Source organism: Hyperolius riggenbachi, chromosome 7 (genome assembly GCF_040937935.1).
Source record: "Hyperolius riggenbachi isolate aHypRig1 chromosome 7, aHypRig1.pri, whole genome shotgun sequence".
Classification (NCBI taxonomy): Eukaryota; Metazoa; Chordata; class Amphibia; order Anura; family Hyperoliidae; genus Hyperolius; species Hyperolius riggenbachi.
The window spans coordinates 154,020,252-154,044,014 of record NC_090652.1 but is presented as its reverse complement, the minus strand read 5'-3'; the positions used below and the strand labels follow the sequence as shown (position 1 = coordinate 154,044,014).

General features: G+C 42.1%; 2 protein-coding genes across 7 annotated transcripts in view; one reads left to right on the top strand and one right to left on the bottom strand.

The window, feature by feature from the left end:
- NDE1 (nudE neurodevelopment protein 1) overlaps positions 1-23,763 on the top strand; it is a 136,848-nt gene that overhangs the window by 86,175 nt on the left and 26,910 nt on the right. For 2 of the 3 annotated variants that reach the window (XM_068244772.1, XM_068244771.1), the window contains exon 9: positions 705-797. In XM_068244772.1, the coding sequence (XP_068100873.1) occupies positions 705-797 (93 nt within the window). The remainder of the gene's footprint in view (positions 1-704; positions 798-23,763) is intronic. The other variant, XM_068244773.1, reaches the window with a different exon arrangement.
- LOC137524653 (myosin-11) overlaps positions 16,607-23,763 on the bottom strand; it is a 162,134-nt gene continuing 154,977 nt past the window's right edge. For 3 of the 4 annotated variants that reach the window (XM_068244767.1, XM_068244768.1, XM_068244770.1), the window contains one exon: positions 16,607-17,632. In XM_068244767.1, the coding sequence (XP_068100868.1) occupies positions 17,491-17,632 (142 nt within the window). In that variant the 3' untranslated portion in view covers positions 16,607-17,490. The remainder of the gene's footprint in view (positions 17,633-23,763) is intronic. The other variant, XM_068244769.1, reaches the window with a different exon arrangement.

The window sequence follows — 23,763 nt, the reverse complement described above, 5'->3', positions numbered from 1 at the left end:
TTTTTTTTTTTTTTCTCATTTTTATTTTTTTTTTCGTTCAGTTCTATGAAAATCTATAAAAGATGATCTAAAAAAATAGATTTAAATTCAGATCGGACATGTTGGAAATCGATCTGGCAGGTAAATCTGCCAGAAAATTGTATGGTGTGTACCTAGCATTAGATTGCAGGGAGTTGCAATCATTCCCTACTTAAATGACCAGCTAATTTATGCACAGAGAGGAATAAGTTCAGGCTCACAGGGATCTGACATTAAACTTATTGAATCAGGTGGGTTGGTTGGTGAACCATCAAAAGTCAGCACTGACTCCAACTTGGGTAACAACTTTTTCTGGGATATTGAGTAGACTAAATCCAGAAAATATTTCTCACCGAATGCAAGATCCAAAAATTGCTGGATGGAATTTGTCCGTTGTGCATAAGGCCCCAGTAGTGTCTCCACAGGTGGAGGAAGAGGTAGAGCACTGCTCTCCTATGGTGTCTGAATTGCTTTTCTGTGTAAGTTAGGCTGTCCTCTAATGTATATAACTACAGTTGAATTACTGAAGTCAGAAGGTTGGCCCTGCTGTCAGTCAGGGCTGTTTAGGCCTATTTTAAGCATATTGTGTAGAATTTCCCCCACCTTTGTCGTCTTGATGCTTAGTTTCACAATTATGATTTTCTTAACTATTTTGCCCTTTGTTAAACTTTTCTGTTTCTCCCCAGGCTTGCTAAAAGACTTGAGTTCGGTGGATCCATGTCCCAGAATATGATTGTTCAGGGTATGCACTCTCCACAGGGTGTAGTGAAGATGATACTGTAAGAAACTGAGCACTATCCACAACAGACTTCAATTACATTTCAGTGAGAAACGTGAAGATCATAGCATTTCAACAGTAACAAATAATTCAAACGTAATCATCGCTTATTTCACGAGGCTCACTTGTGGTGCTCATGGTTTGAAAATTTGCATCCTGGATAGGCATTTTTTTCTTGATGGGTAATATATTTGACTCCAGCAGAGGATCATCTGGTATGTGCATAATGCTAAAGAGACCTGTCTGAACATGCTTTAAGAAGATGGTATGAATGATAGTAGGGCATGTGGAGCATTCATGGAAGCCAATCGGAACGCGGCTGACGCTTTCGGTTGGAATACTTTCTGATTGCTTTTTAAATTGCTGTGCAGAGCACATTACTTCTTTTCTTTCACTACTCCTCAGATGTTTGAGGGCTATTTGGCGTTGGGAAATTGACAAGCTAAATATTTAGCTTGTCTAACCAACTCTACTGTTCAGGTACCTCAAGAAGCATTACTATGGATGTCGGCAGGCCAGTATAGGAAACCTTATTATGGTACATTGAATGTTTACAGATGCTTTATTAGAACTCCATTTAATGTTTGAGATTTAAAAGAACCTGTTAGCCCTCTGATACGCCAGAACCTTCAGTCATCTCAAAGTCTACAAAAGCTCTTCTTTTTACTCCACTAATACATTACTTATTCCTGCTTTAGTTATGCGAGTGCTTGAATTATTGTACAAATCATTAATAATGGAAAAATCCTAGATTGTTCTGCTTCTTATTGCCCCTAATATAGGCCAGTGGCAGTGCACAGGTCTGTCTCTAGTACAGCCAGTTTTCCACATGGAATCAAACTGATATTTTGATGGGGTAAGAAAACAGATGGTAGGCTCCTTAAAGAGCTCAAAGGGAACAGATAACTTCCTGAGATTATTATTGCAGTACATAAAGCTTGTATAAGACAGAAAGGATGCATCATATTCATACAATGATGCTCCAAGATGGCGTAGCAAATAACTAGCACACAAGTAATCGAACACTGAACTTTTACTTGAAGATTTCTTATCGTCTTGAAGCTTTTTTCCACTACTCAACTTTTCTTACAGTGAGCCTGTCTTGTGACCATGCATATGCATCCATTTTGTTCTGAGTCTGAAGCCTTTAGCGGTATGGACAGAAATGTCTGTCCAAAAAAACATGCTGTGAACAGTATAAACGTGCATACACATCAATACTCTCCTGCACTGTATACTAGACCCTTGCTTGACACATTTTGGCAAGTTGCAGGGGAAAAAAAGTTTTAAAAATAAATTTTATCACTGTTTGCACAGAAATCCTGGGAAAATTGAACGCCAGGGAGGTTAAAGGACAACTGTAGTGAGAGGGATGTGGAGGCTGCCATAATGCTTTCCTTTTAAGCAACACCAGTTGTCTGGCTGCCCTGCTGGTCTATTTGGCTGCAGTAGCGTCTAAATAACACACCTGAAGCAAGCATACAGCTAAGCTTGTCAGATCTGACAATGTCAAACGCCTGATCTGCTGCATCCTTGTGCAGGGTCTATGGCTAAAATTATTAGAGGCAGAGGATGAGCAGGACAGCCAGGTAACTGGTATTGCTTAAAAATATGGCAGCCTTCATATAACTCTCACTTCAATTGTCCTTTAATCAGTGGCATTGGGTGCCCGGTTTAGGCAGCCAACACTCAGTTTTTGCATAGCAAAGCTGCAACTATTGGGTTTACTAATTTAATTAGGCACATGTATTCAGCTACTGTTTCTATTCAGTTACTGAAACAAATAGCCAGGATTTGCTGCTACGTCAGCGAATTTTATCACGTGCATATGCAGCGGGATACTTTTTTTTTTCTTCTCCTGCAGCCTACGTCCCTGCGGTGTGTGCCATTGCGCGCATGTGCAGTGTATTCTTTATTACAGTTCACCCTGAATTATTTAAATTCTAGGCCTCTTACACACCCCACATGTTGACAGTATAGAGGGCACTCCCTGATCTACCTTTGTGCAATTTGCAGTCCCCGAGCACTGCTGGTTCCTGAGATATGGCACATGAACCTGTATTGTGAACTAGCAGGGCTCGGGCTGCAAATTTGACATGGGTATATCGGGGGGGGGGGGGGGGGGGGTGTCCCCCTTCATACCCTCAATTTGGGGTGTGTAAAGGGCCTACACTTTAATTTGAAGAATTTACGGTGAACTGTAATTGAGAATACACCGCACATGCACGTGATGACGCCAGTGGCGTAGGGCAGCAAGACCTGTCCACACACACACACACACACACACACACACACACACACACACACACACACACACACACACACACACACACACACACACACACACACACACACACTCACACACTCACACACTCACACACTCTCACACACTCACACTCACACTCACTCACACTCACACTCACACACACACACACACTCACACACACACACACACACACACACACACACTCTCACTCACACACACACTCTCACTCACACACACACTCTCACTCACACACACACTCACACACACACTCACACTCTGCTAAACCGTGTAGCTTTGAACTGGCGCCCAAAGCAAGCATTGTAGAAGCAAACTACAGAAGGTATCTGGAGGCTTTATTTTAGCAAGGTTAGTAATAGTGAATAGAGTAGGGGGAGGTAAGCATAGGCATTAAGGAAAACGCTAGGGTGGGTTTTTTTCAAAATCAGTGCTAGGAGAATTTGAGCAAATCTGGTGCAAAACAGGGGCACATGTGGAGCAGTTGATCTGGTCCATTTTTGCGCCATATGTGCTCTAGTTTTCCTTGCACGGATTTTGATAAATCTGCTCCACTGTACCTTATGAGGAGAGGTTACAGTTAGGTATTAGGAAGGAAAAGAGCATTGTTTGAGGTTTTTGGTGTTCCATGTTGACTGGCTATCCCTAGATGAATGTACCACTGCAAAGCTAAAACTAGGAAAATTGATAATGCACTGTTACTAATATGCGATCTGCATGCCCTATTCCAGATTGCCTCAACGATGTAAATGTATGTGGCTTAAATAACCTGCAGGATTTCCCCTTTTGGTTGGCTTTTTCACATTTAAGTGAAGAGTTGTCAGAAGCACATATTTGGTTATATCTAAGAATGGTTTTATTTATATGGGATGTACACCTTATCTGTAAAAGCCATTCACCATTCTACACAAAGTCCTGCTCCAGTCAACCATATGTGATGCTTGGTAAGGTTTCAGTGAGGCACAGCTGCCACCTCTCTCTGGTTATTTTTGTGTGTCTCTGTTGGGTAGAATTCCCTCTACAGTTTGTTCTGGAGTCACCCTACAGCTTTCATTTGGGCAACTGACATCTGTAGGACAGGGAATAAGAGAATCCTCCATAACAGGGATACTGTGGTAAACTGATCTAGCAAGAAACAGGCTGATGTGGCCCTCCCCTCATATAGAACCTATAATGTCATGGATAGGTGGATACATTGGCAAACACTCACCGCTGCTGTATGGCTCCAGCAGGACTGTATTAGACATGTGCTCTGCTAATAAACGTGAAGAAAGATGTATGCAAACGTACCATCCGTCCATAGCCAACGTGATTTATTGATCCACTGGCATACTCAAGCAATGCAGGAGTGATGTTAACAATATGATACCTTGACATATCGTGATGCAGCTGCGGGGGTGGAGGTGGGTGCCTCGGGCTCAGGTGGTATTGGCGACGGCCGTTTCACGTCATTATGGACGCTTGGTCACGCTGCGTTCCACTAGCAAGGTATCCTATTGTTGACCTCACTCCTGCATTGTTGTTTGTATATGCCAGTGGATCAATAAATCATGTTGGCTATGGACGGATGGGGCACATTCTGCTTCTTTGGATGATGCATACTGTGGTAAAATGGCTTGAAAGAGGAGGGTTTGATTTTCTTCCCTCCCTCCCAACCCCCCCCCCCCCCCCCCCCCCCAACCTACTGTGATAAGGTATTTGGGTGTCTAGTTTCATAAAAGATGGGAATACTGACAATTTGCTTTCTGAAGGGTATCCAAATGACCATAAAGCAAGTGTTTCTCCCTCCCCTACTGTGTGTTCTAATCCGCAAGATATGATAATTGGAATTGGCTTTTAATCTGTTTTAGGCACGTTTTGTGAGCACTCCTGTATGAAAAAGCTTTCTCTATATTAATGAAGTGTACAGCTAATCTACTAAAGACTACAAAATAATGCTTTCACCTTACTGAAATGTTGAAGTCCTAATTAAGAGAACACGTGTTTATTCTTGCAAATCCGGAATCCTAGGGCCGCACTAGATATGCACTTAAATAATTTCACGTACTGGGTTGTTTATTACTGGATAAACATTTGTCTTTTCACATCTGTATGATTTTAAATTTTTTTACTTTGAGGATTTTTTTTAACAATTACGTGTGGTTTTGTAAGATTGTCTTAACTTTTATTGTGAGCAGTAAATTATTGGTAGAGCGTTAGAGGCCCTATACCCATCTCATAGTATGTCCTCATCAAATCGGCCTTCACAGTAATTACTTGAGAAAAAGCCACCCGGCACCATATAGCAACTTGCCTGCAGGGCATTGCAAATACAGTATGCATGCTGCCTTGGCATACGCCATTGCTGGTTCCAGGATCTTGACTTGGTTTCCCAGCCTTCAAATGCACTCTAGTCACACAGCACTGCAATTGTAGTTGACTAACTAGTTTGTAGGCGCATGCTGTTCAAACCAGCTCCCATAGGAGTCTCTAGATGGGTTAGTTGGCTTGGATCAGCAAGTTCACACCCAATGGTATGGCCACCAATATCCTTACCCATGGCTTTTACATTGGGCATAGCTCTGTCCCTCCTATCTGGTTGCGTAGGAGTTAATGGATGCTATGTTGCATGTTTATAATGTAATGCCCCTCCTCCATAGGCAGTGTTGGTGGCAGGAGAAGACTAGTAGCCACATAGCAACATAAATACCATTTTTTAAAATTGTTATTTAGTAACGTGGTAATTGGCATGGGGCAAGAACTCCAGGGTCACTTAGCAGTTACACTATGTGGTTAGGTTGCACAGTAATACCACATGTGAACTCAGAGCCCACATGACTTTATGGGCAGTGAGCTGATGTGTAGTAGTATTATGCAAAACACGCATGGTGTGAATGTACTCGTAGGGCCCTTTTCCAGTAAGAAACATGATCTCATTGTTGTTCAATTCTATTTCCACTTCTGTGGGTTTTATTTTAAGATCTGACTGGTGTAGGGGATGAGATTTGCGAAGAATGGGAGTAAGGAAAAAAAAGTTAAAACCCTCCATTGTATACTGCTGTGCCAACGTCAGCATTTGTACTCCTACCTTTCAAAGAAAAAAAGATCTGGAAAAACATTTTTAATTGGCGAATCACAAAAAAATTGCATACTACCGCAATTGCTATGTGATTTTTCTGTGCTCCTACTTTTTGGCTACAAGTTCAAGCGCAAAAAAAAATGCAACAGGACAACATTTGCGGTCGGGAAAAATCTAGTCTCATTGTAACGATTGAAACACTCCTGCACAGCTTCTATTAGTCTCAACAGTGCTAGTAGAAAGTGCCCCAATGTGTGGTCTCCACTGTTCCACAACCTTAGTAAATCAACCCCAGTTTTTTCTTTTTTAATCGTAAGCATTCCAATGCTGGTTACATGACTCTAGCCTAGGTAGGAAGGTGAGAATGAAGCAAAAACCTTCCCAAGTGGCAGGTAATAAAACCCTTTTGAAATTGAAACTCTTTCTCCAGATCATTTCTATGCTTTGTATGTATTTTACCACATTTTCCAAGTGTTCATCTTTAGATGTTCATATACTAGGCTAAAGACCTGTAGCCAGCACTGAAGTCTCAGGCTATGAGAAGGGGTGCATTCCAGACAGGCTAATGTGACAGTGTTATATGGATGGGTACGTGTTCTCATTAAAGGGTCTTTTCAGAATAGCCTACCTCTTGTGTAATTTAAGAAAACCTTGTTTTTGGATGTCATTTTATTAAATGAAGCTATTTTTTTTTTAATGTAAATGCCTTTGTGTGAGGGTTTTATTGAACAAAAAAAACCCTGGAGATTCTAAATGCCTTATGATATAATCGAACAGTGTAAATCCTTTTATTTCCTCCTGATGACAATTTTTACTATTAAAATATTTTTTGAAAAAGGACGGATGGATGTAACCACTGTAAAGTTATTTGTAATCATGGAAATGTGTATATGTCTGCACTAGTATAGCTGAAACATTCTACATGTATCCAAAGTGACTCAACAGGAATTTGAGGGTAAAAGAGCTGAGATGATCGTCCTGGTCATCCCATAAAGAGATCGAAAAATCTGGCCTGTTAGCGGTCACTGAGGATTGTTTTAGAGAAACTCCATTCAGAGTGAATACTGTAGTGTCGCTAAGAATACCCTTAGCACAAAGGCTATATGGCATAAACTGATCTTTAATATGAAATGTCTATTTAAAATGTAAAATCAATAAACTTCTTTGTCTTCTAAAGTGTTTTTTTTCATGTGTATGTATATAATATGAAATTACAGTTAACCGTCTTTCCCTGAAAATAAGACAGTGGCCCATATGCAATTGACTTTTTTTTTTCTCCTGAGCTCAATGGTGATATATTAACACCTTGTCATAAAATGCCTTTTTAAGCCACTAGCAGACAAGACAATACTCAAAATAAATTTCATAGTACTTCATCACCAACTTTTGGGCTAACGCTTCCATTCCTGCGCAGGAGACTTGGGCGCAGCAGTGAGTAACTTCAGCGCCGTCAGAAGACAGACCTGAAGTTACTTATAAAACACTATAATTCGGCCTCCTGCAATTGCTGTAAGCTGAATTATTTCATTCCCTACCATCCATTACGGCCTGGAGGGGAAATAGTATTTAAAATCAATGGGAATTTGTGCAGGAGCAGGATAAGCCATACAGGCTTTATCCTGCGCCCAAGTCTCCTGTGCCGATTCCTCTCGTATGCCTATTGGGTACTGTTTCAATTCTAAAATACTGAAGTTAGTTTAAAGAGAAGATGAGTTATCTCCTAGGAGATAACTCAGGTGAAAAGGTAATTGCATATGAGCCAGTGTCTTATATTTTTTGCATCAAAGTATGTGCTAGGGCTTATTTTTCAGGGCATGTCTTGTATTTCTATGAACACGCAAGTTCCTGTGCTGTGTGCCCTCCTGCCTTCCCCACTGTGCCACCTCTTCCTCTGCTGGACACACCTCTTGTGTGCCCGTGTCCCGCTTGTACCCTTAGTATCCTGATGCCCCTCTGTGTACACGTGCCCTCCTCTATCCCGGTCTTCCTATGTCCTCCACTGTGTCTTTTGCTCTCCCCCCATGTCCCCAGCACCCTTCTATCTCCAGCTCCATGCCATTCTGTCCCCGTGTCCCTCTGCATCCTCCTTGTTCCCACCAGTTCCATTTTGTTGTGTCCCGAGCTTCAACCCATGGGGAAGAAGTACGGCAATGTGTGTTTTCTACTGGAGTTGATGGTATCGCAGGTGGGGCCAATTACTGCAGTGATTGGCCAATGGACTGAGCCATGGGCTCCAGTAAAAACACAAGTTGCCATACTTTTCCCCCTTACTGCCACTCTGCTTATTTTCGGGGTAGGGCTTATATTTCCAACCTGCTTGAGATTCCTGCTAGGGCTTATTTTCGGGGGATGTCTTAATGTCAGGGAAATAGGGCAAAGCTCTTTTATATACGGTAATCTCTGAAGTCCCTTTCCCAGGCCTGTCCACTGCATTTCACCCACAAGGTGGAGCTGTCGTAACATGAGTGGGAACTTAACCGGTTTAGGCTTTCTAGGATTTTTCATTTTCCTAAAAGGTTTCAGTTGCTAAAGATTTCATTCCATTAAATTCTTGCTTTTGATTTGGGTACGTTTTCTGAATTCAAGTGCATATTCTGATGTTTGTAGGGTTCACTTTACATTTTTTCTTGGTGTTTGGCATTGTCCCTTTCAGGTCATTCTTGAAGACTTAAAGGGAACCTGGATTGAGAAGTATATGGAGGCTACCATATTTCCCTTTAAACAATAGCAGTCGTCTGGCAGCCCTGCTGATCTATTTGGCTGCAGTAGTGCCTGAATCACACACCTGAAACAAGCATGCGGATAATCTTGACAGATCTCACAAAAATGTCAAACGCCTAATTTCCTACATGCTTGTTCAGGTTCTATGGCTCAGGGTCCATTCACTCGGGCACTTTTCACCTGCAATCAGCAAAGCGCTACTGGACAAGTAATCCTATGGGATCACTCTCACTGCAGCATTTGCAATTCGTTCTGATCGCAAACATGATGCATGCAGCATTTTCCTGGCGATTGCCAAAAAAGTAATGTAAAATCACTAAGTGGTCGCAATTTGTGTGAGTGGGGCCTTGAAGTATTAGTCAGAGGATCAGCAGTATGCCAGACATCTGGTATTGCTTAAAAGCAAATCCATATGGCAGCCTTTATATCTCTCTCACTTCAGGAGTCCTGTATGATGCTCATGCACTGCCAGATGGCCACCAGATTTGACCTTCAGATCACTGTCTGATGGAATCTGATCAGAGCAATCTATTTCTACCAGTTTACTACACACAGATTGAAATTTATTGAAAATCTGCAGATGCTTTTGCCGTCCGAGCCCCCAGATCCTCCCATGTTGTGTATACCCCCTGTGAAGTGGTGCTTAAGATTTTCCTCTGTTGCCACCAGAATGCCTGTACCCTTTGAGGTGTGCATGCTGTCAGTTCATGAGGTGCAGGAGCCTGGCGATGATGGAGAGCAGACATGGGAGGGGAATGCCGTCAGACAGGTGAGCTTAAAGTAAACCTGTAAAGTATACATACCAGGGTCTTACTCCAGCCCCCTCCATGCAGATTGCTCCTTCGTTACTGTCCTCCGCCTCGTGGATGAACTTGTAGAAACCCCGTTATCTTCGGACAGTCAGGCATTTCACGCATACTGCTGCACATGCCCCGCCGCTGGGAGTATTCTGCGCCGGCACACAATGCTCCCAGTTGGAGTGTGGCCGGACTGCGTCTGTGCTTGCTGCACTTGCCGAAGATAACTGAGCTTCTCCTGGATCATCCAGGAGGCGGAGGACAGTGGTGAGGGAGTGATTAGCACAGAGGGGGCTGGAGGAAGACCAGGTATATATAAAACCTTTCTACATTTTCATCTCAGGTACACTTTTAAAGTACTAATTACAACAGAGAAAATGTGTGCATCAACCAAGTGAACCTGACAAATCTGGCTTTGCAAATTTGGCCTATTGGCTAATCACGAGACATTGCTCATGCAAATATGCATTTGCTTTCGCATGCCTAAATATGCAGGGTCAAAAACCGCAAAACAATCGCCCTGCGGGAATTAGTTCATGCTACATAGCACTATCCAGGGGTGCCATGAGGAGGCTTCCCATTGCCCCCATACAACTGGGGGGCCACGGGGGTCCCAGGCTCTCTCACCGCCTGGAACCCACACAGCGGCACGGTGGAGGCTGGGGAGTGCAGGCGATCTCCCCAGCGCCGGGAAGAGCCGCCCGCACACACCTCCCAAGATTAAAAACAGGCACTTACCTTAACGTCCATTGCGTTCTGCTATATGCGCATGCCCTGGGCGCGACACATAAGGGGAGGACAGGCGCAAACAGCCTGCTCCAGGGCTCTCACCTCCTAAAACAAGCCATTCACCACTTGCCTCCAAAGAAAAGAAAATGCAATGCTAATTACAACAGAGAGAAAATGTGTGCATCAACCAAGTGAACCTGACAAATCTGGCTTTGCAAATTTGCTCTATTGGCTAATCACGAGCCATTTTAGCCAGATTTGCATAGCCAGTCTTGTAAGGGTTAAGCTTGGTGTTGAGCACGCATACATTTTCTTGTGGTTAAACACTTTTAAAGTACACCTGAACTGAGAGGGATAAGATTGCTGCTATATTAGTTCCTTTTTAAGCATAGCAGTTGCTTTTCAGTCCTGCTAATCTCTTTGCTACAGTACTGTCTGAATAACACGCCTGAAACAAGCATGCATCTAATAGTCTAAATTTAGTCAGAACCATGTTTGGCATGCTTCTTAAAGAGACTGTAACAACAAAAACCTCCCCTGGGGGGTACTCACCTCGGGTGGGGGAAGCCTCCGGATCCTAATGAGGCTTCCCACGCCGTCCTCTGTCCCACGGGGGTCTCGCCGCAGCCCTCCGAACAGCCGGCGACTGTGCCGACTGTCAGTTCAATATTTACCTTTGCTGGCTCCAGCGGGGGCGCTGTGGCGACTTTCGGCACGGAAATAGACGGAAATACCCGATCTCCGTCGGGTCTGCTCTACTGCGCAGGCGCCGGAAACTTGCGCCTGCGCAGTAGAGCAGACCCGACGGCGATCGAGTATTTCCGCCTACTTCGGCGCCGAGAGGCATCAGAGCGCCTGCGCAGGAGCCAGGAAGGTAAATATTGCGTCACCGCTGCACGGAGGGCTACAGCGAGACCCCCGAGGGACGCAGGACGGCGTGGGAAGCCTCATTAGGATCCTGAGGCTTCCCCCACCCGAGGTGAGTACCCCCCAGGGGCCGTTTTGTCGTTACAGTTCCTCTTTAAAGCGGAATATAACCCTGCATTTCAACTTTGCTCTAAAATATTATTTACAGCATATTATATGCAAAAAGCATTTTTTTTTTACTAGACCAGCATTGGAAGGGTTAAACACAGGTTTAAAGGTCCTGGAGAGATATGCAGAAGTTCAGATAGATACATTCTATTTAGTTACATGTATCTATTGATAAACAGTTACACTCTTTGGCTGTCGTCCAAGCTCCTTCTCAGTGAGAGAGATGAGTCACATTCAACACTTAGATACATTATGTAAACAAAATGTATCTATTTCAGTTTCGGATGCGTCTGCAGAAATCTAAAGGAACTTTAAAGCCCTGTGTAACCTTTCCAATGCTGGTCTAGTAAAAAAAAAATGCTGGTTGCATATAATATACTGTAAATAATGTTTTAGAGCAAAGTTGAAATGCAGGGTTATATTCCGCTTTAAGGCCTTGTTCACATTATGAATCGCCTATCTCCTTTTTAAAAATCGGAAAGAAAATTGCTCAGCGCTTGAAAATCACCATCCCTACACTTTTTAAGCACTTAGAAAGCAGGATTTTTTTTTCAATTACTGATGTCTGTCAGGAAGTGAACTCTTGTACCTGGAAATGAATAAATACAATGTATTTATACATTAAAGCGCTTGGGAAATCCCTATACAAAGTGCTTTTTCAAGCGTTTTGCAATTTCTCTATACCTTCCATTACAGGCAATTCACTGTGAAAATGGTACTTGCAGCGCTTTGGTGAGTGGATTGGAATCGAACTGCTGATATGTGAGCACTGTCATAGGGAATCCTTGCACCAGCTCTTTCAGGGTATTTTCTGAAATCGCCTGCGCTCAAAAACCCACAAATAACCTTAGTGTGAACAAGCCCTAAGGGCTGGAACCCACAGGAGCGCTTTTAGCAGCGTTTTGGCAGCACTGCGATACGCTAGCAGTTTGCCAAAACGCTGTGCTAATGTTAATGGATGGGGCAACTTCCACAGGAGCGTTTGCGTTTCTCAGAAACGCAAACGCAGGACCTGCAGCATTTTGGGAGCGCTAGCGCTTCAATGTAAAGTATTGAAACGCTAGTGGAAATGCTCAGCAAAACCTAAACTGAGCGGTTCTGCTAGCGTTTTGCGGTGCAGCGCAATGTAACAAAATGAAAAATTAATCACACGACCAATCAGGATAAAACCGCAAACCGCAAAACGCTACGCACCCGCTGGGCAAAAAAATACAATGTTGCAAAACGCGACCGCAAACGCGCATGAATCCGCTTGCAAACCGCTGTTACAAATTGCTAGCGGTTGCGTTTAGCGTTTGCGGTTTGCAGTGGGTTCCAGGCCTAAGGGTCTATAGCTAAGAGTATTAGAGGCAGAGGCTCAGTCGGACAGCCAGGCAAGCTGCATTGTTTAAAAGCAAACAAAATATGTCAGCCTCTGTATTCCTTTCAGTTCAGGTGTGCTTTCAAGTGAGCCTTAAAAGAAGGGGGTAAAAGTATAGACCCACAAAGCTTCCTTCAGCCCCATGACCACCGTTCCTTTCCTTGTTGTCCTCCTGCGTGGCTGTTCACCAGCTATTGGCCCTGGTTATCCTTATTCAGTCAGGCTGTTCTGCACATGCCTGTCCCCGGAGCTTTCTGCACCTGCAGGGTACAATCTGCGCAAAATGCTCTTGGCGACGGGCCTGACTGACAGGGCTGAATGAGGATTACGGTGCCCATAGCAGGTGAGCGAGGAGACTGTGGTCATGGGGCTGGCGAAATGGTGAAAACCCCAGGTAAGAATCAATTCTCTTATACCCCTTGCCTCTTCAACACTGTTCATGGCACGGGGGGGGGGGGGGGGGGGGTGTATGGTCCACATTATACCTGACGAAGCCCTTTTGAGCAAAATCGTGCTGTGGTTGATTTTGGACACATTGATTAGAATTGCAATCAGGCGGCTACAATCTGTCAGATTTGTTCAGTGTAATGGAATCTGCCGGTGATCAAAGCTTGTAATTTATGTATGTGAAGCTATTATTTGGTGCTTGACTTTACCTTTTATCTCTGCTGGTTTCTAGATTGTGATCACCTCTCAATAGGTCAACCTAAAGTGCTGGTGATATATATTTATATTTCCAGATGCAAACACTCATATCCCTTTAACTTTTCTCCAAGGAGACATTTTCAAATCTGGCCAATAAAATATGTTTAAAGCTCCCAGCATGCAAGAAAAGCAAAATTTTGTTTTAGATATGAGAAAATCGTCTCCTGGGAGAAAAAGTTAATTGGATAACAAAGGAAAGTGCAGCAAATGTTTAATTCTTAATGGAGTGGCACTATATAGTTTGAGAATTTTTATAAATATTTTTTTTACCAAGCTGGAGCTCCTGTGTGGCAAGATTTAAAATGTAATGCAAATTGTATACCTCTTACAACTAGACAAGTCAAAATTGACTGTATAGAATTGGCTGGCCCAGTTTCAAGCTGTGTACACTTTGCATTTAATGTATAGGTGGTCTACATCATACAATTATTTTTAATTTTAATTCAACCATAGCATACATTTTTCTGATTGATTTGAACACTTAAAATAAGCTGTCCAATGTACACCACGCACGTGTTCAATTATGAATTAAAGATGAATTAAATAACTCAAAAAAGAATTGCTTAGATCTATAATATATATTGGATATAGTGGGATAGGAGGTGCCCTTAGTAAAGATATATATTTTTGAATAATACGATTATTAAATATAAAAAGTCTTGCTTACCTTAAACAAAGAGACATCAGTTTAATAAAAGAATTTAGGTATTTATTATCAATCAGCACTTCAGATCACTTATTTCGCTGCTCCTGAGGAAGCGGTTTGAGCTGCGAAATGCATTGTCTGAAGTGCTGATTGATAAGTACCTAAATCCTTTTATTAAGCCCATGTCTCCTTGTTAGGTAGGTAAGATGTTTATATATTTTTGACCAATATGATTATTAAATATAAAATCTACCACTAAGGGCTCTTCCTATCCCACTATATCCTGTTTTATCACCTCACGTTGTAGGGTTTTCACTACACCCTGGTGGAGTGAAGTATTTTTCAAAGAGCAGCGACCAATCATTGAAAGACTGAGTGGGGACTGGATTTCACCACGTGTCTAGATGAGTGGTTGCCTCTTCAAGCAACTAACGCTTGCGAGTATAATATACTCTAGCCAAATATCCTTCGATAATACACCAGCGAGGGCTCCCAGTGTTCCTGTGGTTTTTTGGGAGGGGGGTGGTTCCCCCTTGTCTTCTACAGTCTCTATATTAGATGTATAGCAAGATTTTGCTAATATCAATTTGAAATCCTATCCTACACTGTTCATCTTTCATAAAAATACATCAGAAAAATCCACCACTGCTGATCGCTTTCTATAGCAAAAATGGATAATATGATTGGATTTCTTGCTCAAATGACAAAAAAAACACACTTAAGATTTTCTCAAGACAACTGATCATTTTTACTGCCATAAAATCGGATTTTTTTTATTATATGGTGTGTTGCAAATCTAAGTATTATCCAGGTGTGAGGAAATCTTGACTGAAAAAAATGAACTTTAAAATAATTTTACAGTGGCTTGCAAATGTATTCAGCCCCCTTGAAATTTTCCACATTTTGTCATATTACTTCCACAAACATGAATCAATTTTATTGGAATTCCACGTGAAAGACCAACACAAAGTGGTGTACACATGAGCAGTATAACGAAAATCATACATGATTCCAAACATTTTTACAAATAACTGCAAAGGGGGGTGCGAGTAATTATTCAGCCCCCTTTGGACTGAGTGCAGTCAGTTGCCCATAGACATTGCCTGATGAGTGCTAATGATTAAATAGAGTGTACCTGTGTGTAATCTAATGTCAGTACAAATACAGCTGCTCTGAGACGGTCTTAGAGGTTGTCTAAGGCCCCTTTCACACTAGAGCGGTTTGCCAGTGATTTTGGCAAAATGCTCAAAGGCTAGTGCTGTTTAAAGCTCTAGTGTAATAAAACCCTATGGGGCTGTTCTCACTTGGGCGATTTGCAAATCGCCAAATGCGTAGCCTGCACCACTTTCAGGTGATTTCCCGGCTATTGCGTTTCAGTGCTATAGAAGCACTAAACGCGATTGCGGGAAAATCGCTGCAGTGTCCAGTGATTTTTTTTCCCGCGTGAAATCGTGGAAAAAAATCACTCCTGCAAAACGCTGGTGGTAATTGCCAGCGGTTTGCGCTTTCAATTGTGAATGGGGCCTTTGAGAATATTGGGTGCAACAATACCATGAAATCCAAAGAACACACCAGACAGGTTAGGGATAAAGTTATTGAAAAATTTAAAGCAGGTTTTGGCTACAAAACTATTTCTAAAGCCTTGACCATCCCAGGGAATACTGTTCAAGCGATCATTCAGAAATGGAAGGAGTATGGCACAACTGTAAACCTACCAAGACAAGGCCATCCACCTAAACTCACAGGCCGAACAAGGAGAGCGCTGATCAGAAATGCAGTCAAGAGGCCCATGGTGACTGGACGAGCTGCAGAGATCTACAAATCAGGTGGGGGAATCTGTCCATAGGACAACTATTAGTTGTGCACTGCACAAAGTTGGCCTTTATAGAAGAGTGGCAAGAAGAAAGCCATTGTTAACAGAAAAGCATAAGAAGTTCCGTTTGCAGTTTGCCACAAGCCATGTGGGGGACACAGCAAATATGTGGAAGAAGGTGCTCTGGTCAGATGAGACCAAAATGGAACTTTTTGGCCAAAATGCAAAACGCTATGTGCGGCGGAAAACTAACACTGCACATCACTCTGAACACACCATCCCCACTGTGAAATGTGGTGGTGGCAGCATCATGCTCTGGGGGTGCTTCTCTTCAGCAGGGACAGGGAAGCTGGTCAGAGTTGATGGGAAGATGGATGGAGCCAAATACAGGGCAATCTTGGAAGAAAACCTCTTGGAGTCCTGTATGATTTTCATTCCACTTTTCACATGTACACTTTGTATTGGTCTTTCACGTGGAATTCCAATAAAACTGATTCGTGTTTGGGGCAGTAATATGACATGTGGAAAACTTCAAGGGGGCCAAATACTTTTGCAAACCACTGTATATCATATTTTAAGAAGGAAAAACAAACAAACACCACAGCTGGACTTCTGCCATTTTTAAAATTTCAGTTATCCATTCACATCACAACAAATCACACAGCTTGCAGTAAAACGGATTGTTTTTATTAGAGAAGCCAAATCCAAAGAATTTGCATTTAAATATCGATTAGTAACAATGGGCTGGTTTAAGAGTCCACCATATCTAAAAACCAAGGAAACTCTCAAACATGCTCTTAATCATACCCCTATAAATATGTGCAGCTAATACAGAGGGCCACTACAATATATTTACTTGTGCTTTATAAATTTATCAGTGCTTGTGACTTTAGCACAATCAGTGTGCAGTAGTAAACTGTGGAATACATCGGAGTTTAGTTTATTTATTTTTTTTAAACACAAATCATTAATATTGGTGATCAGAAAGACACATTGTGTATGAAAGGTTAAAAAAATAAAATAAAAATCTTGAGCTAGTAAACATCAATATAGTGGTTGGCCCACTAGATCGTAAAAGGATGTAGAATCCAATCCGTTCCCTTGTCAGCCAGTGGATGGTGGGGAGCTATCACTGTGTAATTTTGGACATCTCTTAACAGTCCCACATGCGTTGCACATTGCCATCGGCCTGATTCAGACTTTTCAGTCTGTGTTGTGAACACTGCAGAGAAAAGCACAAGAGCTATTCAGTTCAGTACTCCATTCTTATTTACTGGAAAATGGATGACCGAACCTTTAGCCTCTGTGTACTGTGTGCTTGTGGCACTAAGATAGCTGGTGTGAAGAAGGAAGATGAATTTAGAAGGTGCTTGACCTTCCACTTAGGTTTGTGGAGCAGTAGACTGGCACCATCTTGTGCAAGTGCGCTAGCAGGAACTCCCTTCACTGCCAGAGATGCCTGAAACACTGTTACAGGCAACTCGGGAACTGAAGGGGTAAATAAAGTTGTGATACAGTCTTAAGGCACTTGAGGTGACAAGGAGTAAGATTATTCGCTTGCTTTGGTTCCATTGTAGTCTGCGTCTCGAATCTCAACATCGTCCTCAGTTCCATCAGCTGCATTATCTATTGCTCTCCTATTCCCTCCTGATCGTCGAGGAGGGGCAAATGAGGCTGGTTCATTACCCCGTCTGTCAAGCAAAAGAAAAAGTGGTCAAGCTCTATCATATGGTATTTTTTTTATCAATGAAAATAAACATTTAAAGTGTTTCTCACCAGCAATAATATTTAAAGGATTGTTAGGATGTATATAATTTTTATTTTCTTCTTCTTCTTCCTTTTTTTTATTTTTTTACATCCAGATTTCACTGACAAGTAGAACTAAGATTTCCTGGTACAGTACTATTTAAGTACCACAATATACAATATAAAGTACTTTTGCCAATATGAAGTGCATAGCATGTCTATGTAATCAGTGGTGGGGTGAATTATGTCAGAAGAAAAAAGCTACATCTGTAAATGGCAGACTAAACAGGTGGCCTTTCACAGTTGTTTATGTTTCACCATGGCAGCCATAGTGGCTGTTTTGGGACCCATAGCTAGTGGCCATTATGAGGGTCTGTGGTGGGACTTGTGACCAGCAGTGACCCTCACCCCCAAGTATAGGTAGCCAGTTGTAGCCCCCTCCCATGCAGGGTAATGGCATCAGAGCATAGGAGAGCAGTGACTTATCTTTACCTTCATGACTACAGTGCCCTCTCTCGTCACATTATGTGATAAGAGAGGGAACTCTAATCAGAGAGCAGGACACCTGAAGGTAGATCATTGGTGGCAAGACAGGTGAAAAGGGTGTCGTCCAGCCAAGCACATTTGAGTGTCGCCATAGGCTGTAATGTAAATTACAGCTATAGCTGCGCTCAGTGAGGATTGCGGGCACCGGCAAAAGACAGAGCTCAACTGACGATAAAAACAGCGCAATTCGGCTTCCAGCAATAGCTGGAAACCGAATTGCGTCTTACCTCCACTGTACAAACCGTTGGGAGGGGGAATAGTAATTAACGTTGCCGGGAAATGTGCCACGACAGGGTGAGACATTTTTCGGTGCCCTTTTTACATGTACACCATCAGGAGAGCCTGGAGAGGTGAGTGCTCTCATATGCTCTGCTCTTGCACTACACTACTCTGCATTGGAAGGAGGGGGCTACATCTGGCTACCTATACTTGGTGTGGGGGGCTCATTCTGGCTACCTATACAGCTACCTCTGGCTACCTTATCTATTTAACCACAAAATTAATCACACCACACAAACTGCTATAATCTTCTACACAGCATTTTATACTGTATTGTCAATATCTAAAATGCTACATTTTATTTCAAATGAATGAAATTACAGAAATAAACATATTTAATGTACATCAGTTTCAGTGATCAGTGAAATCTGCTTTGTTTAAAATTACATCTCCTTTAAATATCTGTTAATGAGAAAAAAATAGACAGATCCCACACATACACATTAAACACGTCATCCTGTAAGAAGACACGTGAATTAGTGACAATAAATAAGACTTGACTGTGACATTCTCTTATGATTTAGTTCTGTTAAAAGACTGTCTTAATGAATGCATATTTTCTGCATGCAGTTTGTATTATACTTCAGTCATGTTACCACAGTTGACCATGCAAAGGTGTATCCAATGCAGTTAATAATATGCAGTACAAGTTAATACAAGGTTTATAAACTGGGTAAGTAATGCTACTTTTTAGACTTTGCTTGGTACATCATTCTGCACCCCAAGATAAATATATAAGAATATGGATTCTTTCAAAAGGGTACCTGAAATTTCAGATTTGATATAATAGTCCAAGTAGAAGCTACTATTGCTTACCTCTTAAAAAAACAAAACTGCCAGTTGGATGGATTAAGTACTTTGAGTTGTGTATTCCAGACAAGCACATGGCCAGAGAGATACAAATGTCTGACCTGTACGCTCTAGGTCAGTGACTCAAAGGTGAAAAACTCAGCTTAGCTAGGGTTTTGAAGATCTGCAAGAGCCTGCCGTGGGTGAGGCAAGATAGGAGTTGGTAATGCACACATAAACAGTAAAGCATACTTTTCATTGACTAGAAAAGTCCCTGTATAAAACATAACGTCACAGGGAACGCAACAGCCACTGTGAATGTAGCCTCAACAAACAGCTGAAACAACCAACTTATTGTGGGGGGACTAGCAAGACTAGATATTTTTGGCCAGCTGTTTTGTCTCCGGGCACTGTGACTTTTACTCCTTCTGCAGCGCATGCCATACAACTGTACCACACTTGCGTGAGCTCTCGCTGGCCTCACGTAAAGTGTTGGCCAACACAATCACAAACTATAATTTCAGGCAAAAGTGACATGTTTCTACTCAGTTTGTAAAAATGCATGTGACTAAGGCCTCTTTCACAGTGGGATGGTGCGTTTGATGTGACGTTAAAGTCGCACAACGTGACTCTAACGCAGCGCATGAAGGTTATAAAATTGGACTTTATTTTGGACTACGTTGTGTCTCTTGGTGCGCCGTTTTCGTTGCATACTGATGGAACAAAAACGGCGCATGCGTTACATTTAAAAAAAAAAAAACATTACTGAGCATGTGCAACTCACATAACACAGCAAATGTATTGCTAAACGCACAGCATGCAGCACTTTCTAAATATTGCTACACTTTACACACAACGACGCAACGTGTGCACTGTGAATGTCGCACAGACTTTGTATTGCTGTGCGCTAGTCTGCGTTGGAACATTTTCTAACGTGTGACTTTAAAGAGACTCTGTAACAAATTGTTTATCTTTATTTCTTCTATGCTATAAGTTCCTATGCCTTTTCTAATGTGGTCTGGCTTACTGCAGCTTTTCCTAATTGCACAGTAGCTGTGTTATCTCTGTTATATGATCTAATCTTCTCTCTATAGTCGGCACAGTCAGGCTGAGGCAGTCAGACTGGAATGTGCAGGGCTGCTTGTGATTAGCTAGAAGCTGTACACACCCCCTGCAGGCTCTGTGTGACTAACACACTCTGCTTAGCTGAGCCTATTAGAAGCTGGTTAGTTTGTTTGTAAACACTGCCTAAAACTGGCAATTACAAGCCAGGTTTGCAGCAGAGAATGGCAGAAACAGCACAGAGGGGACCAGGAGCACATAATGAATAGAATGGTATGCTTTTTATTGTAAGAATTTCAGAGTACAGATTCTCTTTAACGTCGCACTGTGAAAGAGGCCTTAATCAATGATTCTGAGTTCTGTTTCTTGTAGTTCCCAGAGAGGTTACACCACAAAGTGCCAAAAGAAGGTATAGTCCTACCCAAAAGCATGTCTTGTAGCTTAAATATACTACATCAAGTTCAGAGTATTTTCTCTGCTTTCAGTACTGTAGTTCCCAAAATTATTAACAAAGGCAAAAGACTTCAACCGTTTCCCCAAAAAAGCTATGCCACTGTGTAGAAAGCATTCTGGTTTTATCTATTTTAAATCGCATCCCAGCTTTTGTTTTAGAAACAGTTGTAACATTGCCTGTAGTTTCTTTGTAATGTCTGGATGCTACATGGATAGCTTATCCAAAACTGAAACTTATGATTCGAGGCTGGCTCTTTAGGTTTTTTTCTAATCTGACTCTGGTGGGCTATTAATAGCCTCCTCTCCATTATCTGTTAATAACATTATACATATGTAAATTGCATACAAATTAAATGTAAGACCCTCCATTGGGCCTATATAGTGGGGCATTGCCACAAGCAGCTGGTATATGCAAAGAGTAGAGTTGATCAATGAAATATTACTAATCACACTTGCATGCCAATGTAGTGTAGACTGTGTGGCTTGGAAATGGGCCAATCAAAATTACTTCCTGACAATTTTGATTGGCCTGCTTCCAGGCTGCATGCAAGCTGGGGTTATTAGCATCTCCCTGACCATCCCAGTAACAAGTTGGAAGCAATGAGACATTCTCTTCCAAGTTATCTGCCGACTGTCATCTGAAATATGTTTTTTTTGTTATGGACTGTATTCTAGTTGACCATTTTATACTCCTCAAATAATCATAATAATATTTCAGCTGCTTGTACTACAAACTATGAAAAGAGGGGTTCCCTTGTGAATTGGATGTTTCCAGTTGTATATTTGCCTCCTTTTAGGGTCCTTACACACTTCAGCTTTCGTGCTGCATTGCACAAAATTGTTGCATCCCAATGCAAAAGCAATGACAGTCCTATGGGGCTAACACATTGATCATGGTGCAGTGCCGCAGGTACAGGTGCAGGAACACGCTGTATGCAGTGCATTTATGGTATGACGTGCATATGCATGGGAAGTAAGGCATCGTGAATGGTACTGTTTGGCCACACCGCAACGTCAAGGTGCAATGGGACTGATCCAAATTACTTTTTCTCCTTTTGTTTGTTCCTAGGTGTTATTGTCGCATCTTGTTTAAAAAATACCCTTTAACCAGCTGGGCGGTATGGACGAGCCCAGCTCGTCCATCACCGCCGGAGGCTGCCGCTCAGGCCCTGCTGGGCCGATTTTCATGAAATAAAAAGCAGCACACGCAGCCGGCACTTTGCCAGCCGCGTGTGCTGCCTGATCGCCGCGTGCAGCGGCGAAAGAGGGTCCCCCCAGCCCCCTGAGCCCAGCGTAGCCGGAACAAAAAGTTCCGGCCAGCGCTAAGGGCTAGATCGGAGGCGGCTGACGTCAGGACGTCGGCTGACGTCCATGACGTCACTCCGCTTGTCGCCATGGCGACGAGGTAAGCGAAACACGGAAGGCCGCTCATTGCGGCCTTCCGTGTTACTTCTGGCCGCCGGAGGCAATCAGAAAAACGCATCTGGAGCGCCCTCTAGTGGGCTTTCATGCAGCCAAATTTCAGTTGGCTGCATGAAATAGTTTTTTTTTTATTAAAAAAAAACCCTCCCGCAGCCGCCCTGGCGATCTTAATAGAACGCCAGGGTGGTAAAGCCACCAGCAAGTAATAAAATACCCAGAATAATTTTAACAGCACTTTTTTACCAGGTTTTTGGTACTTTTTTAATTGCAGGGTGCTGAAAAGTTACTTTAAGCAGAAGATGAGCCATTATCACCTAGGAGAGAACTTGGGAGAAAAAGTGAATTGGATCGGGCCCAATGTGACCTTTTGGCATTGCTGCGGTCCGATTGTGCTGAATCCATTGCGCTGTGATTATTCTTCAATGTGTAAGGAGCCTTACTTAAAAATAAACTGTTGGACTTAGTCAATTTTTTAAAACAAATTGCCAAAACTGTTACATGAATGAAAAGCTTTTATTTGTGGTCAGTGGTCAATGAGATGCAAATAATTCTGAGTTGATGCAGGATTATGCACATTTTGTGTGGAAATGTATGCAGCTTGAAAATGGACTAACTGAATTAGACTGTTGCAGAATTTGGTCCATTATTCAAACTGCTTGAAAATGGCCCAATCGATTTTCAGTTTAACAAGGATTCGACTGGGCCATTTTCAAATGGTATACATTTACATACAAAATTTACAATATCCTGCATCAACTTGGAATTATTTGCATCTCATTGACAAGCCCATGGGATCAGCCACCCATGGCAACTAGGGATGGTTGACAAGATGCAAACAAATCAGAGTTGATGCAGGATTATGCAAATGTTGTATGTACATTTATGCATCTTGAAAATGGACCAGTCAAATCCCAGCAATAATAGACTTTGATTTGTCCATTTTCAAGCTGCACATATTTGCATACAAAATTAGCATAATCCTGCATCAACTTGGAATTATTTGCATCTCACTGACTGTTCCCTAATGGCAACTAATCTAAATTGAATTTTCAGTTCCTTGGAAAGACTTTTCTAAATGTTAATAAATAAGCCTGTTAATGTAACAAGAATGGCAGTAATTTCGGCCTATGGCTCAGTCATCACATTACAGTTTCTGTGCAAGAGAAAGTTATACACGAGGCTTGCAACATTTCCTCATCGATCTACTTTGGTCCTTCTAAAATGTTTTTTAGAACTATTTAAATTAGTCTAAAATGTAGTCCAGTGAATCCTTACTAGGGTGCTCGTTATCATGCATGACTGACACATTGGAAGATGGAAATGTTGACTTGTGTTCCGTTAGTTAAGTGCAGTTTTACTTTCAGAAATCGATCTCTATAGGTGGAGGATGTTAGTTCCATACTATACATCTTCCCTCATATATTAGATTTGCCAAGCCTTCATATTTTGCTTATAAAAGGTGGCTATTTAAAGACACATTGCATGCGTGATTAAAGCAAATTTCTACCATTTTATTCTTAATTTT